The sequence below is a fragment of the Taudactylus pleione genome, unplaced genomic scaffold, assembly GCF_031769625.1.
Source record: "Taudactylus pleione unplaced genomic scaffold, aTauple2 ptg000040l, whole genome shotgun sequence".
NCBI classification, from domain to species: domain Eukaryota; kingdom Metazoa; phylum Chordata; class Amphibia; order Anura; family Myobatrachidae; genus Taudactylus; species Taudactylus pleione.
In genome coordinates this window covers 11,024,210-11,046,119 of record NW_028284442.1, presented here as the reverse complement: position 1 = coordinate 11,046,119, position 21,910 = coordinate 11,024,210, and the positions used below count along the sequence as shown (strand labels likewise).

Here is a 21,910-nt window from a genome sequence, read left to right as displayed (position 1 = left end):
ACTGTCGGGATTAGAACCAGCAGCTATTAAGCCGTCTATATTTCGATCCCATTCCATTATAAATTACACATATCATATATTTGTAAAGTATGCAATAAGCCGGTGTTCTATAATCCTAAAATGGTCCATCTTTCAAGGAACATACACTGTATATATTGATATTTGAAATGGAAACATTCATTTTTATGTACTTCTCAAATGATGCTCAAGCTCCATTTTAAGTCAAACCTATTTAATTAAAAGATGCTCCCTAGAGTTCAAACCCCAAAGTATCATAAAGTTGTCTCTCCATTCAACTCGAAAAAATATTTTGTATACATTAATACATTTTGCATTCATAGATCTATCAACTGTAGAAGAAACTAAATAATTCTCAAACTCCTGTAATATAAACAAAACAAACAAAAGTACATTATAGAGAGGAGGACAATATAGGAAACTGATGTGAAAAATAGTATGATGACTGAGTCAACAAAGCAAAATGCAGCATTATACAGTAACAAATATGCATAAATAAATCACTACTCAGAGTTTTCATAATATTTCATACATAAACATTTTGAAGTTTTATACAATTTTTCAATAAAATTTTTACAGTTTTAGAAATATATATATCCCAATGTTTGCTCCGGAACTCCAGCTCATCATCCATCTACAGCTTGCTCTGGTGCCCTCCTTTGGGGTATGCACCCCCAAATATACTCCAGTAAAACACGAGGCGACACTCAGACTTCCAAACAATGAACCAAATGTGTGGGTGTTTATTATGTGGTCGATGTTTCAGGGACCATATCCCCTTCCTCAGGACAGCAATATATACAGAGAGAGAAAGAGAGCAATACATACAGAGAGAGAGAGAGAGAGAGAGAGAGAGAGAGAGAGAGAGAGAACCAAGAAAGCAACGACCTTCACAGACTTTGAGTCACACACATTTCTTCTGAAGTTCCCAGAGTGCTGTTGCTTTCTTGGTTCTCTAAATGCTTGTCATGCTTGTGAGCACCCCGGCAAGTATAATCATATTAAAGGAGTGCCACCTCCATTGTTAGATAAAGCTATATATAAAATTAAATCTGGCTCACTTTTATCCACAAAAGATTAAAACCATGAACTTCAGAAAAAAGGAAATGTAATAAAAGATGACAGGTTTTGCATTTTAACTTCCAATAGAGTTAGAATTGTTCTACTGCTTTCCCTTCTTTTTTCCTCCTCCCCAACCACCACTGAGTTGAACTGGATTGTCTCGAAATGAGATGCGTTCCTTTCGCTGAGGTCCTGAATTATTTTTCACTGGAGAGAATGCATTTCTGTCTAAAAGTAGGAAAATGGACAAATATATTAAACTATTTAAATAGTCATTATTGACTAAAAAGGTTAATCTGTTCCAGGTTATAGCACAGTCCAATATTACAGCGTCAGGGTTACAAAACGTTTTTAAAAACACATTTTGGAGGTAAAATGTAGGGAACACAATATCAAATGTTATTTGTTAGATCCTGTTTTTCCTGTCCGGACTCATTAAAAAATATGCAATTCAATTTCTAGGTGCTGAAATTGGCAGTAATGTTACAGAAACCCTAAGACAACACATAGCTCTAACCTAAAAAAAAGAAAAAACAATGTAACCAACAAAAAGCAACTTATGTCGGAGACGTCTGTATGTATTTTTAATTAACTAGTGCTTAAAAATAAAAAAAGCACAAAAATATAACAAAAGTGGCTATAATGTTGATAATATATTTTTTCTTTTACAGAATAACTAAACATTAACAAGTTTTTATTCATCACCAATTTTAGGAAAACCTCAAACTCATGCTCTCTACGAAATAAGGGTATGTTGGTTGCTGATAGTTTTCATGTGTAAAAAATTGACACCGTATATATATATATATGTATATATATATATATATATATATATATATATATTTGCCATATACAAATAACCTTATGGTTTCACATATCCCATTAAGGCTTCTTAGACATCATCTGAAAATTCACAAAACCTACTAAATTTGTGCCACTCAAACTAAAAAAAGCAATGACATTCCGATCATTAAGGCTGATGTCTTAATGGACGTGTTCCTTGCACAATACAGATATGGTAAGCCATCACATCCTGTGGTTAACTGCAGATTCAGCACTCTCACAAAGTGAGATTGCTGTCACTCTCAAAGTCGTGGAGCTGCTAATTCACAGAATTGTGTGCTCATTGGAATACACACATGCAGTCTACGCAGTTATGTGGCACACACATCCCACTCAGTGCCCACAATCTTCCCATTCATTCACCACAACAATCCCACTGGGATCCAACATCCTTCTCACTCCATACATCCATCTCATTCAGAATACACATTCAGCTCCCTAATTTCTAAAACTATTATACTTTGTCTATGCATATACACTATCTTCACCTCCATGCTGCTATAACTTCCCTAATCCCTGCAGCTGTGTGGTCTTCTAACTGTGCTAGTTCTTTATTCCCTCATCCGCACCAATCTGTCTTTCCCCATTCATGGCACTCTGTTTCCTTCCATCTGCACCACCACCTTCCCCCTAGTCACACCACTTTGTCTTCCCCTCATCTGTGCCACTCTTTATTTCTCCATCTGCACTACTCTGCCCAACAGTGGCAATCTTTCTTCCCCCCTATCTGCACCAATCTGTATTTCCCAATCTCTACTGATGTGTATTCTCCCATTGTGCTAATCTGTATTCCTTCATCCGTACCAATCTGTCTTTGCCCATCCATGCCACTGTGTACCCCCATCCACGTTGCTCTGTTCTCCCAAACTGTGCCACTCTGCCTCACCTGCATACGCACTACTGTTTTCCACGCATCTGTATCACTTTGTCCCCCCATCCGCACCACTGTTTTTCTCCAATCTGCATCACCTTGGCTCCTTCCCATCAGTGCTGCTTAATCCCCCCCTCTCCACGATTATATGTCCCCATCCACACCTGCTCTGTCTCTTCCCAATCCACTCCACTCTTATCCCATCTGTGCAGCTCTATCTTCTGCTCAGACTTCAGTTGCACAGACTGCATGTGTGTATTCCAATGAGCACACAATTTTGTGAATTAGCAGTTCCACTATTTTGTGAGTGACAGCATTCTCACTCTGTGAGAGTGCTGAATCTGCAGTTAACCACAGGGTGTGATGGCATACCATATCTGCCTTAATGATCAGAATTTCATTGCTTTTATTAGTTTGAGTGGCACAAAATTCAGTAGGTTTTGTGAAATTTCAGATCATGTCTAAGAAGCCTTATTGGGACATGTGAAACCATAAGGTTGTTTGTCTATGGAATTTCATTGCTTTTTTAAAATTTATTACCATCAGGGTTTTGACGAGCAAACCGGGCCACCTGCAGGGCAGAAGGACAACAAATAGATACACTAGCATGGGTGGAGGAGCGGACAGCACACAGGAGATGTTTTGGGGGAGCAAAGGGAGATTCGGCTGCGGGGGCAGGATACAGGTGTGTGGGGCAGTGGCAGCAACATTGCCGTGCACAGAAACATCAGCGGGCGACAGAGGGACTCACTGGTGCTGGGCATGCACCCAAGAAAATCAAATTAATAAGACACAGATGCATCAACGTATCAGTGAGATACATCCATGCATCTATTAAAAAATTAATGTGTAATATAAAAAAGAAAAAAGGACGTGCCCCCATAGCACAACCAGCATCGGGCTTTGGAGCCCCAGTGCTGGTTGTAATAAATACAGGGGACAAACGACATAGGGGTCCCTTGTATTAAGCACAACCACACCAGGCTAATCAAAGCAGTCCTGCTTGCCAAAATACAGGGGACATACGACATAAAAAAAATGGGGGGGCATCAGTGTTAGGCACCCCTGGGGGGATTAGGCACTAAGGGGGAATGGTTAGGTTTAGGCACCAAGGAAGGGGGGTTCGTGTGCAAGAAGGGAGGGTTATGGCTGTCGATATTTTGACAGCAGGCATCCCAACTGCCGGGATTTCATGCCCAACCCTTCAACAGGAGCAACCAGGTACGAACTCTAGAGTTGATTCTAAATTGGGAGCAAACCAAAAAAAACAAGTAACTGTGCTCCTGGAGAAACCATGTTGCAATGCAAAGGGTGTAAATAAATGTATTGTTTTAGCATGAAGCCCACCAATGCTGAATGATTTCACTTTTATGCTGCAATTTAGATTTGACTTAGGACATGCCCGTCTCACATCTACAGCTGTGTCCTTGCTCACCTAGCCTCAATACACCATGCAGCGCGATATGCCTGGCGTGAATGAGCTGTCGGTTCCCAAGCAACTATGCTGTGACTAGGACGCACCAGGAGACTGTGCTGATTAATTTGATATGTGACACTTTTATATTTGTGTGCGACTGAGATTGCAAACAGAACTTGGTGTGGAAAAAAACTGTGGCTGCTACACTGTAGCACTTCGCATGCTGATTGAGAAACTAAGTCGCACACAGATATACAAGTGTCACATCAAATTAATTAGCACAGTCTCTTGATGCGTCCTAGTCACATCACATTGTGACTTAGATGCACTTTTGGCAAAAAATAAGCAAAAAAGAAGCCTAAACAGGTCCAGGCATGCCAAGAGGGGCTGTTTGGCGTGACTGCAGCAAAGACAAGTGAGGACACATCTGTGAATCTCTGTGCATATTTTAAATGTGCTCCACCTACAGTTGCAAAGTTACTTTTTGCCTTGCTCCCTACTCTGAGTAAGCTCCTCTATATCCATCTTGTTGTCCGAAATAACCATTAATGCTTGGTACCCTGGCAGATACATTGACAGATCAATTGATAGGCGAATATATCTTGTGCTCATCGGCCAGTGTGTACAAGTGATATGTCTGTGAACACATATCGCTGCAGCTAATTAGCACTGCACCGCAGCTAATTACTTTTGTCTCATACCTTCTGCACTGGGACACACAGACCGGGATCAGTGTGCAGCTATTACGGAGATAGAGACACGGCGGCCACCGCTTGTATATCGCTGCTGACAGGTCCGGAACTCAGCGCTGTTGGTGCTTACCAACTATCTGCACCTTCATTAAAATCTGGATATATATCCATTGGGTGAGTGATTACTTGCTCATGTTTTACAGTGTTGCGGTTCAGATTATTTGTTGTGCATAAATTGATATCCCTACAAGTGTTATACATTGGAACATTTCCATTTGCGCTCTATATTAATTCAGAGACTAATTATATATGCGCATTAACAATCTGTGAATAGATGACATCTAACAGCACATTTTTGGAGATTTTGACAACAATCTGTGCTGATTAATTCGTCCAATTATATAAAGTCACTTGAAAGAACAAAGCATTTATTTTAGCCGGGCGCGGCTACATGTTCTAATAGATCTGAAAAAACAAAGGACTTTATTATTATATTATTATAAATTATATATTTTTTTTGTTTGTTTTTAACAAGTTTCATTGATATAGTTTAATATACAGTATATATGTTTTAGAATTTGTATCTAGAGAGTACACATATAACAGGTCAATTTTCCTAATAATTATTAAATATTTTTCAATTATTCATATGTTGCTAATTTATTAATTATTTAGAAGCGCGGTTATTGTTTTCTAATTTTCTATATATACAGTCAGGTCCATAAATATTGGGACATTGACAGAATTTTCAGATTTTGGCCTCTATTCACCACCACAATGGCTTTGAAATGCAACAAACAAGATGTGATTTAACTGCAGACTTTCAGATTTAATTTGAGGGTAATTATATCCAAATCAGGTGAACGATGTATGAATTACAACAGTTTCTATATGTGCCTCCCACTTTTTAAGGGGCCAAAAGTAATGGGACAAACTAAACAATCCTAAATCAAACTTTCACTTTTTAATACTTTGTTGCAAATCCTTTGCAGGCAATTACAGCCTGAAGTCTGGAACGCATAAACATCACCAGACGTTGGGTTTCATCCCTGGTGATGCTCTGCCAGGCCTTTACTGCAATGTCTTCAGTTCCTGCTTGTTCTTGGGGCATTTTCCCTTCAGTTTTGTCTTCATCAAGTGAAATGCATGCTCAATCTGATTCAGGTCAGGGGATTGACTTGGCCATTGCATAACATTCCACTTTTTAGCCTTAAAAAACTCTTTGGTTGCTTTTGCAGTATGCTTTGGGTCATTGTCCATCTGCACTGTGAAGCGCCATCCAATGAGTTCTGAAGTATTTGACTGAATATGAGCATATAATATTGCCCGAAACACTTCAGAATTCATTCTGCTGCTTTTGTCAGCAGTCACATCATCAATAAATACAAGGGAACCAGTTCCATTGGCAGCCATACATGCCCACGCCATGACACTACCACCACCATGCTTCACTGATGAGGTTGTATGTTTTGGATCATGAGCAGTTCCTTTTCTTCTCTTCTCTTCCCATCACTCTGGTACAAGTTGATCTTTGTCTCATCTGTCCATAGGATGTTGTTCCAGAACTGTAATGGCTTTTTTAGATGTTGTTTGGCAAACTCTAATCTGGTCTTCCTGTTTTTGTGGCTCACCAATGGTTTGCATCTTGTGGTGAACCCTCTATATTCACTCTTGTGAAGTCTTCTCTTGATTGTTGACTTTGACACATATACATCTACCTCCTGGAGAGTGTTCTTGATTTGGCCAACTGTTGTGAAGGGGTTTTTCTTCACCAGGGAAATAATTCTTTTGTCATCCACCACAGTTGTTTTCCGTGGTCTTCCGGGTCTTTTGGTGTTGCTGAGCTCTCCGGTGCATTCTTTCTTTTTAAGAATGTTCCAAACAGTTGATTTGGCCACACCTAATGTTTTTGCTATCTCTCTGATGGGTTTGTTTTGATTTTTCAGCCTAATGATGGCTTGCTTCACTGATAGTGACAGCTCTTTGGATCTCATATGGAGAGTTGACAGCAACTGATTCCAAATGCAAATGTCACACCTAGAATCAACTCCAGACCTTTTACCTGCTTAATTGATAATGAAATAACGAGGGAATAGCCCACACCTGTCCATGAAATAGCTTTTGAGTTGATAGTCCCATTACTTTTGGCCCCTTAAAAAGTGGGAGGCACATATTGAAACTGTTGTAATTCCTACACCGTTCACCTGATTTGGATGTAATTACCCTCAAATTAAATCTGAAAGTCTGCAGTTAAAGCACATCTTGTTTGTTTCATTTCAAAACCAAAGGTTCGGCATATTAAGCCATCATTAGGCTGAAAAATCAAAACAAACCCATCAGAGAGATAGCAAAAACATTAGGTGTGGCCAAATCAACTGTTTGGAACATTCTTAAAAAGAAAGAACGCACCGGAGAGCTCAGCAACACCAAAAGACCCGGAAGACCACGGAAAACAACTGTGGTGGATGACAAAAGAATTATTTCTCTGGTGAAGAAAAACCCCTTCACGACAGTTGGCCAAATCAAGAACACTCTCCAGGAGGTAGATGTATATGTGTCAAAGTCAACAATCAAGAGAAGACTTCACAAGAGTGAATATAGAGGGTTCACCACAAGATGCAAACCATTGGTGAGCCACAAAAACAGGAAGACCAGATTAGAGTTTGCCAAACAACATCTAAAAAATCCATTACAGTTCTGGAACAACATCCTATTGACAGATGAGACAAAGATCAACTTGTACCAGAGTGATGGGAAGAGAAGAGAAGGAAAGGAACTGCTCATGATCCAAAACATACCACCTCATCAGTGAAGCATGGTGGTGGTAGTGTCATGGCATGAGCATGTATGGCTGCCAATGGAACTGGTTCCCTTGTATTTATTGATGATGTGACTGCTGACAAAAGCAGCAGAATGAATTCTGAAGTATATGCTCATATTCAATCAAATGCTTCAGAACTCATTGGACAGCGCTTCACAGTGCAGATGGACAATGACCCGAAGCATACTGCAAAAGCAACCAAAGAGTTTTTTAAGGCTAAAAAGTGGAATGTTATGCAATGGCCAAGTCAATCCCCTGACCTGAATCCGATTGAGCATGCATTTCACATGATGAAGACAAAACTGAAGGGAAAATGCCCCAAGAACAAGCAGGAACTGAAGACATTTGCAGTAGAGGCCTGGCAGAGCATCACCAGGGATGAAACCCAACGCCTGGTGATGTCTATGCGCTCCAGACTTCAGGCTGTAATTGCCTGCAAAGGATTTGCAACAAAGTATTAAAAAGTGAAAGTTAGATTTAGGATTGTTTAGTTTGTCCCATTACTTTTGGCCCCTTAAAAAGTGGGAGGCGCATATAGAAACTGTTGTAATTCCTACACCGTTCACCTGATTTGGATGTAATTACCCTCAAATTAAATCTGAAAGTCTGCAGTTAAATCACATCTTGTTTGTTTCATTTCAAAGCCATTGTGGTGGTGAATAGAGGACAAAATATGAAAATTCTGTCAATGTCCCAATATTTATGGACCTGACTGTATATATTGGTTTGCTACCATTTTTCTAACTGCAGCTTTGTTATTCTTCTAGTTTATTCTGTGAATTTTAAACTCATAATTTATTGTATACCACATCTTCTGGTATATAAATTTCCAATTGTGATCTTTTCCAGCGCCTAAGACTTAATTTTTTTCTTTTCCATCTTAACATATCCCTAGATAAGTTATGTTATTTTTAATAGTCACTTAACAGATCACTTACTTGAAGACGCTGCAGAGTTTAACTCTGTTTCCAGTTTCTTTTCTCTGTTCTGACTTAAGGTACTTCCAGACTTCACAGACAGAAGCTCTAAGTCATCATCTTCTTTGCTTATAGCACTCTACAGTTAGTGACATAAAATAATGCTACTTTTTTAAAAGAAACAGATCAGGGGAAATGTACTATGCACAACAAAGGTAGCAACCAGACAATTGCTTTTAAAGACTAAAGTTGCACTTAATCATTCCAAAGTAATTGCTGACAGGGGCGCCGAGAGGGGGGGGGATCGGGCACAGATTACCTGGGCCCGGGCATGGCAGGGGGCCTGGGCCGCTGGAAGCACACTGCCGTTTTTCTTTTCAACTTTTTAATTTCTTTTAATAGCCCCTTCTCAAACCAACCATCGCTGTCAGCGGGAAACCCTGCCGCCACCCGGTGCCTGCTGACAGCGATGGTTGTCACAGCCATGATCGCACACTGTCTGTGTCAATTGTACACAGACAGTGTGTCACTGCTTACATGCTGCAGCCGCGCCATTGCGGGCTCTCATCACCAGAAGGCAGCGCGGCTCCGTGCGGCAGCGGCGGGCGGGGCCAGAGGGGATTACACAGACAGAAGAGGTGAGCGTGGGGCGCGGTGCGGGCATCCATGTTTGTGTGGCACAGGGAGGCAGCACTCAACTGACAAGGGAGAGGGTGAATGAACTGGCTGCACTGAAAGGAAGACCCTGAGGGCGCCGCGGCCACTGACTGTCTCTGCTGTGCTGTGAGCCTGTGTGTGAGTCTCAGAACCACTGTCTGTATATATATATCAATACAGTAGGATGGCGGCACTCCAGATTAGAAATATACTCATTGCTACATTACAAGACATGTTTCAGGCCTTTATTGTGCCCTTATGAGAAACAGCATTACTAATCTGTGCCGCCATCCCACTGGGAAGGTACTGTTGCGGGGCCCAGGATTTCTCTTGGCAGCCCTGATTGCTGATACTTGGTTATAGGTAACTGCATATTTGAATGTTAACCCACAGGAAAAAAATATTAAAATATTTAATTACAACAACTGAAACAAACACAAATTACTTGTTGTATACTGTGCACGTTACACAGGCTATAATGTAGTGTATACAAACACTAGTTAGGTGCTTTTATACAGGGGCATATCTACCCATTGGCCAGGATGCAGCGCCGTATCTGTACGGCAGTGCGCCCTGTGCAACACTGCCGCCCCTCTCGCTCCCTCTCCTCCTCCCCTGAGCGCTTACCTTTCCTTCCAGGGGGTGGAGGGAGTGCGGGATCCTGCGCCAACGTTCTTCGTGTGCCGCGCACCACTCCCAGAGGTCTCTTCCTGCAGACCTCCGGCGCCGGGAAGTGTGTGGCCGGTGTCAATGGAGGATTCCACCCTGTGTGGAGGCACCGGTCACACCACCCTCCCTACGGCCCTGCCAGAGGCACCGGCCAAATGGGGGGCGATGTCCGGCAGTGCCACCAGCAGAAAAGGGGTGGACTACCCCAGGGGCGGAATTGGTGGCAGTGAGCTGTGGTGCAGTGGCCCATAGCCACTGCTGCACCCACAGCTAGTCCCCCTGGCCCCATAAGTGTAGGGCAGACTGCAGTGAGAGCGCTCTGCCCTACACAGTAACAAACACACAGCCGCCAGCGGTGGCTGTGTGCTTGTTAAAGCAGCCAGCCAATGAGAGTCAGACAGACTCTCATTGGCTGCTGCATCCATGGAGGGAGCTGGCTGGAGCTCACTCATGAGCTCCGCCTTCCGGCTCCCTCCGCAGAGGGTGTTGAGATAGACATAATGATGTCTCTCCCATAGTGTACTGCAGAGCAGGCCAGGAGGAGCGGACAGTGGCGGATGCGTCAGGAGCGAGGATTCAGGTAAGTTGTTTTTTTTCTTCTGTGTGTGTAAGCCTGGCACGGAGGGAGGGCTACTAGGGGGCACTGTATAGCTGGTGGTCGCTACAGGGGCACTTTATGGGGGGTGGTGGCCGCTACTGAGGGCACTGTATAGGGGGGGCACTACTGGGGGCACTTTATGCGGGGGGGGTTGCCACTACTGGGGGCACTGTATAGGGGGGACTACCTACTACTGGGGGCACTGTATTGGGGGGACTACTACTGGGGGCAATGCAGCATAGGGGGGATTACTACTGGGGTACTGTATAGGGGGGACTACTACTGGGGGCAATGCAGCATAGGGGGCATTACTACTGGGGGCACTGCATATGGGGGGACTACTACTGGGGGCACTGTATGGGGGGGTGGCCACTACTGGGGGCACTGTATATGGGGGACTACTACTGGGGGCACTGCATATGGGGAACTACTACTGGGGCACTGCATAGGGGTGACTACTACTGGGAGAAATGTATGGGGGGGGTGGCTGCTACTGGGGGCACTGCATAGGGAGGACTACTACTGGGGGCACTGCATAGAGGGGTAGCTGGGGAATCATTTTAAGTACTTATTTAATGTATAGTGTAATTATTCAGAAATTATGGGGGGAGGGGGGTGCCAGTCCATTATTCGTGTATGATTATCTTTATCCAACATTACTGTACTTCCTTTGTTATCCCCTAAGTGGTTTGGACCTATAGTAGCAGCCAAAAGTGCTTTATTCATGGATGAGTTAAGGTGCCTACACACAGGGCCTGATTCAGACTTAGGAATAGAGAGAGATATCTCTCTTATCTGATCATCTTGGTGAAACCATGCTGCACTGCAGGTGGGGCAGATTTAAAATGTGCAGAGAGATTTAGATTTGGGAGGGAGGTGTCCAAACTGACATCTAAATTGTAGAGCAATAATAAAGCTGTGCAGTACTTGTGGGCTACATGTAAAAGCAGCCAGCATTTACCCTACATGCCAAAAAAAAAAAATGTATTTACACCTCTTGCATTGTAACATGGTTTGTCCAGGTACACAGTAAAGTGCTATCTCTCTCTCTATTCCCAACTCTGAATCAGGCCCACTATGCGATGTGGTCACGATGCGATCTCGTGTCTGATTTCCCTTGAACTCTCCCCGCCAGGTCCCAGGCAGTCCTGGACAAGTTTCGGTGTCCATTGTGACAAACGATCTATCGTGCATTCTTAACTTTTTCCAGTGCTTCGTGTACAAGATTGGCAGATATTTAGCTTGCAGCACGGCAAGATCTGAAGATGTGATGTACGACCAGCGGGCACGCGCTTCGGCATCGTGATCATGAGTGGACACTCACGATTTGGACATATTTTACACGATTTGTCGTTCTGATGCATCGGAATCGAGCAAATCGTGTAAAATATCGCCTAGTGTGTAGGCACCTTAAGGATGGACTATAAAATTTAGTTATATACACTGTTTTATTACCTTTAGTTATATACATGTTTTTAACAACTCTATTAAAATTAATTTTCTATAAAATACTATAGTATTTCTGTTCCATATGGTTACACCACTTTACCTTTGAGGTTAAATATAAAGTAATTATGATATAACTTTTGATGTACTAATGATACACACCACTGAGGAGCCCATGGGACACCACGCTTATCCTTGAAACCTGGAAAGCTAACTACTATAAAACGTCTACAAAAAAACTTTATTTGGTACATGCATAAGTTTAAAATAAGAAGCACACTACATCCAACATACTTAACCAGATGGGCATCTGTATGTGATAGATAGATGGATAGATAGATAGATAGATAGATAGATAGATAGATAGATAGATAGAATCTGGGCAATGCTATTTAAACAAACATGGGTTCACTATGTAAGAACACACTATAATGAATATATTTATACTTTAATAAAGGACTCTCTGTGGGAGATGTATTAACCGCCAAAGCGGTAAGTGAAGGGGCGGTAAGTGACAGGGTCTGGCTGGCAAGTGACAGGGCATGCGCCCCTGTCATTACCGGCGCTGCTATCTATAAGATAGTGGCGCCGATAGCCTGGGCTATGTATTATCAACAACTACAGCCTGGCGATGCCATATCCCCACAGCAGGGACAGCGCTGTGGGGGCTGCTGGCTCCAGGGCCGCACGCGGGATCTCGCGATACTTGCGAGATCTCGTGCATGCTCAGTGGAGCCGGTCTGGACTGAGACACAGTGCATTAGCTGTGAGATGGCAGAAAATATCAGTAAGGACTCAAATACTTACTGTATGTCAAATACACATATTATTTAATATAAATTCTACTTACACATTTTTTTTAAGAACATCTATTAGATATAATTGTGTATGTATAAAAAAACAGTTAAATAAAAAACTTGAATTAGTGACTGTTTCAATACTGGACCTCTGAATGTCAATAATGCTCTATCTGTTGCATATACTTAGCTCGTCATACACACCAAGTGAGCTTAGAGTAATCAAAGTTCAATAATAATTGTTCACGGACATCCTGAGAATAATTATATTTAGTGGAGATATTGCTGGTGCTTAATTAAGTCAAAAGATTTTCCACTTTAGACCATAAATACTAATCAGGTTTCCACAGACTGTTTATATACACCGCTGTTAATCACAGGAATATTGATACTTTTTAGCACTTTGGTTGGACAAAACAGCGGATAGATACACAGTCACTAGTGCTCACGGTATACCACACATTAAGGGAGGGTTATTATGGTTCCTGTACTCAGGACCTCTGTCCCACTGGGGAGTATCTTTATTGTTGAAAAAATCAGTGCTGTCTCAGATCACTTTAGGCCTGCAGGCAACACACAGCGGGTTGTAACTCCTTTTAGCAGAAGAGCATAAGGAGTCCACTGTATAGCCACACTCGATCTGGAATTCACCGTCGAGGTATGTATAATCGCGATCACGGTGTCTACAAAACGGGGTACAGCTTTGACGCGTTACCTAAGGTAACCTTTGCGGTTCTCACCTCTGACTTTAATGGTGGGAACCACTCATTGGCTGAGAGGCAGAAGGCTCACCTCTCTCAGCCAATGAGCGCTCAGCACTGGGATTTCCATAGAGGATGGTACTTAGGCCCTGATTCAGAGCCGCTCGTAAGCGGCCGCTCGTTCTGACTGATGTTCGCACATCTGCGCATGCGTACGGATTTTAATACGCATGCGCGAACCAGTCAGTGCGGCCGAAAATCGTTTGTTCGCTATATAGCGAATGCCTGCTATTTTGAGTGACAGAAGGAGGCGTCTGTGGGTGGTAACAGGGGAAGGTGCTTGAAAACGGGGGTGTGGAATTCGAACGCAGGCGTGCTTAAAGGTCAAAACGGGCGTTTTAAGGGAGTGCATAATTAATACAGCAGCGTCATTGACCACGTCACTTGGTTTTTTTTTTACTCAGAACTGCTCGCAAAATAGCGGTTGAAAAAAACAGCCACAAGAATAGCGAGCAGTTCATACGCTGTTCGATGTACTCGATTAATCTAATAAATAACGGACATGACGTATGCTGCGAGCGGCAAGGGGGCGTATTTTTCAAAATTACAACCGCAAGTTTTGCTCGCTCGTTCAGACTTAGAGGCGTGAACAGACCGCAATTAGCGAACGGTTCATTTGAATAGCCACCCCTTGTTTTAGAACGAACGACCGCAAATAGCGAGCGGCTCTGAATGAGGGCCTTAGTTCGCAGGTTTGGGTATTTAAATTTTTTTTGGTCTGCCAAGACTGGGGATTGCCTATATGGACAGAAGAGGACATGATCCATGCATAGGAGGAGGTGAGTATGGATTTTTTTTTACAGGTACCTTATGGATTCTGCATGGAGAAGAGGACGTGATTGGCTACAGGGATACATAGGTGAGTATGTGATACAGTGTGTGTGCATGTATGCTTTAATAAAGTTTTACTTTCTACGGTGTGTGTGTTCTGTGGTTTTTTAATAGAGCTTTTGCTGTGGAACTACAGGTACCAGCGGGCCTGTAATGACCCGCAAGCTAGTACTTGTGGTTCTCCAAGTATCAGCATGTGGGGGAGGCTTGCTGGGACCTGTAGTTCCACAGCAAAAGTCAATATTTGTAACTATTTCAAATGCACCACACTACATAATCAACCCGGCACCCACCGCCCAGGGGTGCTGGGGATAGCCCCGGGCTATCAGCCTAGGTCTGGGGTGCCCTGGAGAAGGGGACCCCTTTATTGGGGGGGGGGTCTTCAACTCCCCAGGGATCCCCGGCCAGGGCGGACTAGTGGTCAGGGGTAATGCTTTGGCTGGGGGACCTGGTGAAACGGTTTCCCTGGCTGTGACACTACCCCCCGTAAGAAAAGTTCGGTGCTGGTTCTGGTAAACACAGGGGAACCCTACTAATTTATTTCCCCTATATTTCCAGATCTAGGACTGGATCAGAGCCCAGTGCTGGTTGACCTAAATACAGGGGACCACTACGTCTTTTGTCCCCTGTATTTAGCCAAACCAGTACTGGGTAAAATAAACAAACCCGGGGCTGGTTGTGCTTTGGGAGGTTGGAGGCCACGTGTTTTTTTTTTTTTTTCACTTCATCGTATACAGATCCGAATGATATATCATTCACGCATAAACACTGAACAATATACCGCCGAATCGTGTATGAGATTGTCCGAGCTTGTCCACTGTAGGCAAGATCTGAAGATGCGATATACAACCCTCAGGTACGCGCATCGGCATTGTGATCATGAGTGGACACTCACGATTTGCACATATTATGCACGATCGGTTGTTTCCGATGCGTGGGAATCAGCCAAATCGTGCATAATATCGTCTAGTGTGTACGCACCTTCAGGCCCGCTGAGAGCCGTGGCGGGCCCGGGTAATAGGGGGCGTGGCCTAATAGTGGGAGGCGTGGCCACGCCCCATTCCTAAAAAATAACAATAAAAAAAGATTTGCGCGCTGGGGAGGGGGCGCTCTGAGCCCCTCAGCCTTGCTCAAAGCAAGGGGGGGCGCGATCAGTGTGATCGCTCCCCCCCACAGGCATAGGAGACTGCTGTGGCTGCTGCTCAGCAGCCATGAGCAGTCTCCACTGCAGCTCAGCACATGCTGTGTGCTGGGCTGCTGTGAGGTAGGAGTAGCGGCGCCGGACCCGGGCCCCCGTCTGGCCCCTCTGGAAGCTCGGGCCCCGGTAATCTGTACCCGCTCCCCCTCCCTCTCGGCGCCCCTGCGCACCTTTACATATATCGGACTTTATGGTTTTCTGCTAAAAAATCTTTATTGTAAATGGAAAACACTCTTCTGTCAATATTTCGATATTCAGCAATCATATGTGACATTGAGTCTGATTCAGAGACTGATAATATTAATAATAATACTATTTATATATCACTTTTCTCCCAATAGAACTCAAAGGGGTCAATCAAATTAGGTGCGATTTGCAAGTAGCGAGTTTGTTTCTTGAAACTCGCAGACTTCGGACTTATCTACGCTCCCGAGAACTATACCATCCAATCAAAAATGCCTATTCGTGGCACTTGCAGCGGAGGGGTGTAAATTGACTGACAAGTGAGATGTGAGAGAAGTGCATAAAAAAGTGGGGAGACCATCCTGGACCCCCCAAAATTTATAATTTCAGTAGCAGGATCTTATAGAAGGCTGTTTGTGGGCATAAGGAAAGTACTGCATGTATTTTAAATGGTGTCAAATGGCTGATTTTTTTTTTTTTTAAATGCAAAAAAATTATAAAAAGCAAACTTTTTTCGTTTAAAATCAAACGAATTAAATGAAAAATGCAAAATTTAACAAACAATTATTTTTCAATTAAACAAATATTGTAATTAAATTTGGGATGCCTAAACTAACAAAAAAGGTGATATGGAGGTAATTTGAGGAAATTTATTGTTACCCCCAAAAATGACATGTAATTATCGGAGTAATTAAGCTAATTGGAAACTTCCAATTGCCTAATTAGTCATTAGGGGGGTGTCCAAGAGGTTCGGCATAGTGTCCCGACGTTTTAACCTTATAATAAAGATTTTCCTTTCCATCTCTCACCCTTAGGGAGTTGCGAATCGAAAAATGCGAATTCAGTCTGACTGATTCAGCGTGAGTTGCTAAATGGATTGCAAAATGAATTCGCTGTGCGAATTCGAAGAGAAAATAGAAACTCGCAACTCGCACCTAATTTGATTGTCCCTATTGTGCTTTACATTTGCATTTAAAATACTAAATAAGCTTAATAGAATTGAGAAACATTACTGAAATGCTTAAACAGGTGAGTCTTGAATTTGTTTTTAAAAGCCTTTTAGGGTGTAATCCTCTCGAACTGTGTGGGGAAGCAAGTTCCATTGAGTTGGTGTAGCAAAGCTAAAAGCTTGACCCCAGATGAATTCAGGGAAATTCTAGGTACTGCTACTAGTCCTTCATCTACAGATCGCAGTAATCTTTTACATACATGTAAAAAGTAGCTCTAAATCTTTAGTACCCCTTTCATTATTTTAAACTTGTCATATTTGCTACTAAATGACTACTCATTTTAGCCTAATATGTAACTTAAGCTATTCGTAAACGTAAGGTGAGGTAGGGCAGCATAGACGGTGTAATGGTTAGCATTACTGCCTCACAGCACTAAGGTCATGGGTTCGATTCCCACCACGGCCCTACCTGTGCAGAATTTGTATATTCTTCCTGTGCTTGCGTGGGTTTCCTCCGGGTACTCCGGTTTACTCCCACACTCCAAAAATATACTGGTAGGTTAATTAGCTCAACACACAAATTATCACTATGTGTGTATGTGTGTGCGCATGTGATAGGGAATATAGAGTGTAAGCTCCACTGGGGCAGGGACTGATGTGAATGGCCAAATATTCTTTGTAAAGCGCTGCGGAACATGTGTGAGCTATATAAATAACTGGTAATAATAATAAATAAATACATGAGAACATATTGTATTAAATGTGGCACTATTGTATGTGAAGTTTGTTATTACACCACTTTCAGAACAAGCTTCTGACCCGGGATATTGCCGGGGCAAGCCGGGTCAACCCAGGTCCTTTCTCTGTGTGATAGGGTCTACCCTGGTCCAAATTGCCAGGGCCTCAACCCTGGTTGCTACCAGAGCTGTTCCCGGGTCGCCTGCTGAATAAAAGGTTATTCAATCAGGGTTACAATAAAAGTATCTAATTGGCAGCTCAGGGGGCTACTTTGAGGAATCAGGGTTACAATAAAAGTGTCTAATTGGCAGCAAAAGGGGGCTACTTTGAGGAATATAAAATATAAAACATATTTTGATTTGTTTAACACTTAACACTTGTTCTTTCATAGTTTTGATGTCTTCAGTATTAATCTACTATGTTGAAATTGTGTCCAAACTTTTGACTGGTACTGTATCTGTCACAGTTTAGATATTCTGTAGATCCATCTTGGGACCCTTAGGTTTGATGGATGTTCATAGGAAACATGGAAGCTTAATATCACGGGTATAAACAGGAGTATAGGCACATTAGTGACAATGTAGGAACCACAGGCTTGTGATATGCATGGATAATGAAATGGAACCAGAGTGAACAGACCAGATCCACTGGGTGACCACTTGTCTAGTGACCTGTGAAAGCCAGCAAGACCAGGGATACACTCCACAGACAAAGGTGACCTTACGGGAACAATATAGTAGTGGTAGATTGTAACTCAGAATAGGAATCAGAGTCCAATGTTGTCAGAGTACAGCTTGAGGAAGCTGCAACTCTGGTACTGATCTGGCGCAAGACGTGGAACTGGAACTAGTGAGGAACTCAGAAGATGAGAGTCAGAATAAGTAAAACAGCTTACTGGACACCTCAGTGTACAGACCATATACTGCACACTGAACCCTAGTCCTGGAACCAGCCCAAGACAATAGCACAAAGCAAAGGTAAACCAATACCCGGGATATTGCCGGGGCAAGCCGGGTCAACCCAGGTCCTTTCTCTGTGTGATAGGGTCTACCCTGGTCCAAATTGCCAGGGCCTCAACCCTGGTTGCTACCAGAGCTGTTCCCAGGTTGCCTGCTGAATAAAAGGTTATTCAATCAGGGTTACAATAAAAGTATCTAATTGGCAGCTCAGGGGGCTACTTTGAGGAATCAGGGTTACAATAAAAGTGTCTAATTGGCAGCAAAAGGGGGCTACTTTGAGGAATATAAAATATAAAACATATTTTGATTTGTTTAACACTTAACACTTGTTCTTTAATAGTTTTGATGTCTTCAGTATAAATCTACTATGTTGAAGATAATTTAAATAAACAAAAACCATTGAATGAGAAATTGTGTCCAAACTTTTGACTGGTACTGTATGTGTCACAGTTTAGATATTCTGTAGATCCATCTTGGGACCCTTATGTTTGATGGATGTTCATAGGAAACATGGAAGCTTAATAACACTTTGGCTCACGGGTATAAACAGGAGTATAGGCACATTAGTGACAATGTAGGAACCACAGGCTTGTGATATGCATGGATACTGAACTGGAACCAGAGTGAACAGACCAGATCCACTGGGTGACCACTTGTCTAGTGACCTGTGAAAGCCAGCAAGACCAGGGATACACTCCACAGACAAAGGTGACCTTACGGGAACAATATAGTAGTGGTAGATTGTAACTCAGAATAGGAATCAGAGTCCAATGTTGTCAGAGTACAGCTTGAGGAAGCTGCAACTCTGGTACTGATCTGGCGCAAGACGTGGAACTGGAACTAGTGAGGAACTCAGAAGATGAGAGTCAGAATAAGTAAAACAGCTTACTGGACACCTCAGTGTACAGACCATATACTGCACACTGAACCCTAGTCCTGGAACCAGCCCAAGACAATAGCACAAAGCAAAGGTAAACCAATACCCGGGATATTGCCGGGGCAAGCCGGGTCAACCCAGGTCCTTTCTCTGTGTGATAGGGTCTACCCTGGTCCAAATTGCCAGGGCCTCAACCCTGGTTGCTACCAGAGCTGTTCCCAGGTTGCCTGCTGAATAAAAGGTTATTCAATCAGGGTTACAATAAAAGTATCTAATTGGCAGCTCAGGGGGCTACTTTGAGGAATCAGGGTTACAATAAAAGTGTCTAATTGGCAGCAAAAGGGGGCTACTTTGAGGAATATAAAATATAAAACATATTTTGATTTGTTTAACACTTAACACTTGTTCTTTCATAGTTTTGATGTCTTCAGTATAAATCTACTATGTTGAAGATAATTTAAATAAACAAAAACCATTGAATGAGAAATTGTGTCCAAACTTTTGACTGGTACTGTATGTGTCACAGTTTAGATATTCTGTAGATCCATCTTGGGACCCTTATGTTTGATGGATGTTCATAGGAAACATGGAAGCTTAATAACACTTTGGCTCACGGGTATAAACAGGAGTATAGGCACATTAGTGACAATGTAGGAACCACAGGCTTGTGATATGCATGGATACTGAACTGGAACCAGAGTGAACAGACCAGATCCACTGGGTGACCACTTGTCTAGTGACCTGTGAAAGCCAGCAAGACCAGGGATACACTCCACAGACAAAGGTGACCTTACGGGAACAATATAGTAGTGGTAGATTGTAACTCAGAATAGGAATCGGAGTCTAATGTAGTCAGAGTACAGCTTGAGGAAGCTGCAACTCTGGTACTGATCTGGCGCAAGACCTGGAACTGGAACTAGTGAGGAACTCAGAAGATGAGAGTCAGAATAAGTAAAACAGCTTACTGGACACCTCAGTGTACAGACCATATACTGCACACTGAACCCTAGTCCTGGAACCAGCCCAAGACAATAGCACAAAGCAAAGGTAAACCAATACAAGGTCTGCACAATAGTATAACCAAATTACCTGAATAACCACAGAACACAGAGTAATACAGTACGGTACTTGCATATAAATACTGCAAATGGTGCAACGGCAATCAGCAGCCACTTCACCATTCCTGACACAAAATTTTTGGTGAACCTACGTGTTTTATGCCGTTCCTGATGGTGCAGATGATGCCGCACCTGTTAGTTAACATGATGGTGTTCCTTAAGATGTTCCCCGGAAGCATCATCCAAGGTGGCATAATTTGGTCCTGCTGGAAGAGGCCTGGTGTAGAGCTCTCCAGGTATCAGCAGGCGCATAAATAAAATTATAAAGTAGGAACTCATGTTCCTTATCCGAATCTTGCTTCAAGCGAGCAATAAGTCACAAGAAATAATACTGCAATGGCTGAGAGACAGTGGAGCACTGAAAAGGTTACAGTGCAAACCTCACTGACCCAATGTCATTGCTGTCATCGACTATTATAATGCATCACAATCACCTTATAGACATTTAACTATAGCTCTGCCAGGGGGAAATCCATAACTGACTGACAGCCTGGAGTCTGTAGGCCAGTTTAGTTGGTGTGTAAAAGGAGAAGGATGCAGAAAATCTATTTTTAATGCATGGTTTATGTATTAGTATTTTAAGAACTACAGATGTGTCCTAATACATCTAGCCTCCAGCGTTACCTAGACAGACGTCTCTCACGTGTTATGTATAACGCGACTTGCAGCACACGGATAGATAGATGTATGTGGACACGTGTGCATAAACATTTGTTTGATAAGATTGAGCAGGCTATATTAATCTTTTGCAGTCTCTGGGGTGATTCAATTGATTTCACTATCAGCTGGTGGTGCCAGGCGCCCAATGGAGCAATTCAATTGTTGCTCCGTTCGAGCGCCTACAGCCATTGGCGCCGGTATTTCTGCTAGCCCCCTACAGAGGAGGCAAGCAGAAATGTGCATTAAGCCATGGTTTTGGGCATCTAAATGGTAGTTCGGGCACCCTAACCTAGGCTTTAGACGGGTTTATCCTTTTAAGTAGCTAAACCCAGTCTGATTGGCCGTGAAAAGCATGATAATTAATTGGCGCCCAAAATAATTGAATTGAAGCATTGGGCATCCATTATTTACTGCAACATAAAAAACAACTGAATCGCCCCCCTGAGTGTGAGGAAATGTTTGGTCACAGGATTCTCACAAGAGAATATTATTAGGACTGGAGCTACCATTAGGCAGCTGTCTAGGGCACTGGTACCAGGGGCCGTCGCTGAGGTCACGTAAACACTAAAATTAAGGATGCCTCTAAAAGAAACTGAAACTTAATGGACCTGCATGTAGACTGCAGAGAAATCACTTGCACTACTACTACTACTACTACTACTACTACTACTACTACTGCTACTACTACTACTAATAATAATAATAATAAAAGAAGCATTAATGTATTTAAAGCAAATTATACTTTCTTCTCTAAACAAGATTATATTGGGAGTTGCTATCCCTGCAAGAGATTTTTGATATAGAGCTTCAACAAATCATTCCTTATTG

The 21,910-nt window shown here is 42.7% G+C and overlaps 1 protein-coding gene across 1 annotated transcript in view; it reads right to left on the bottom strand.

The window, feature by feature from the left end:
- Positions 1 to 251: 251 nt before the first annotated feature.
- LRRIQ1 (leucine rich repeats and IQ motif containing 1) overlaps positions 252 to 21,910 on the bottom strand; it is a 210,355-nt gene continuing 188,696 nt past the window's right edge. Inside the window, exons 25-26 of the mRNA XM_088455388.1 lie at positions 8,663 to 8,780; positions 252 to 1,308 (exon numbers count right to left, since the gene is read on the bottom strand). Of these exons, the coding sequence (XP_088311514.1) occupies positions 1,181 to 1,308; positions 8,663 to 8,780 (246 nt within the window). The 3' untranslated portion in view covers positions 252 to 1,180. The remainder of the gene's footprint in view (positions 1,309 to 8,662; positions 8,781 to 21,910) is intronic.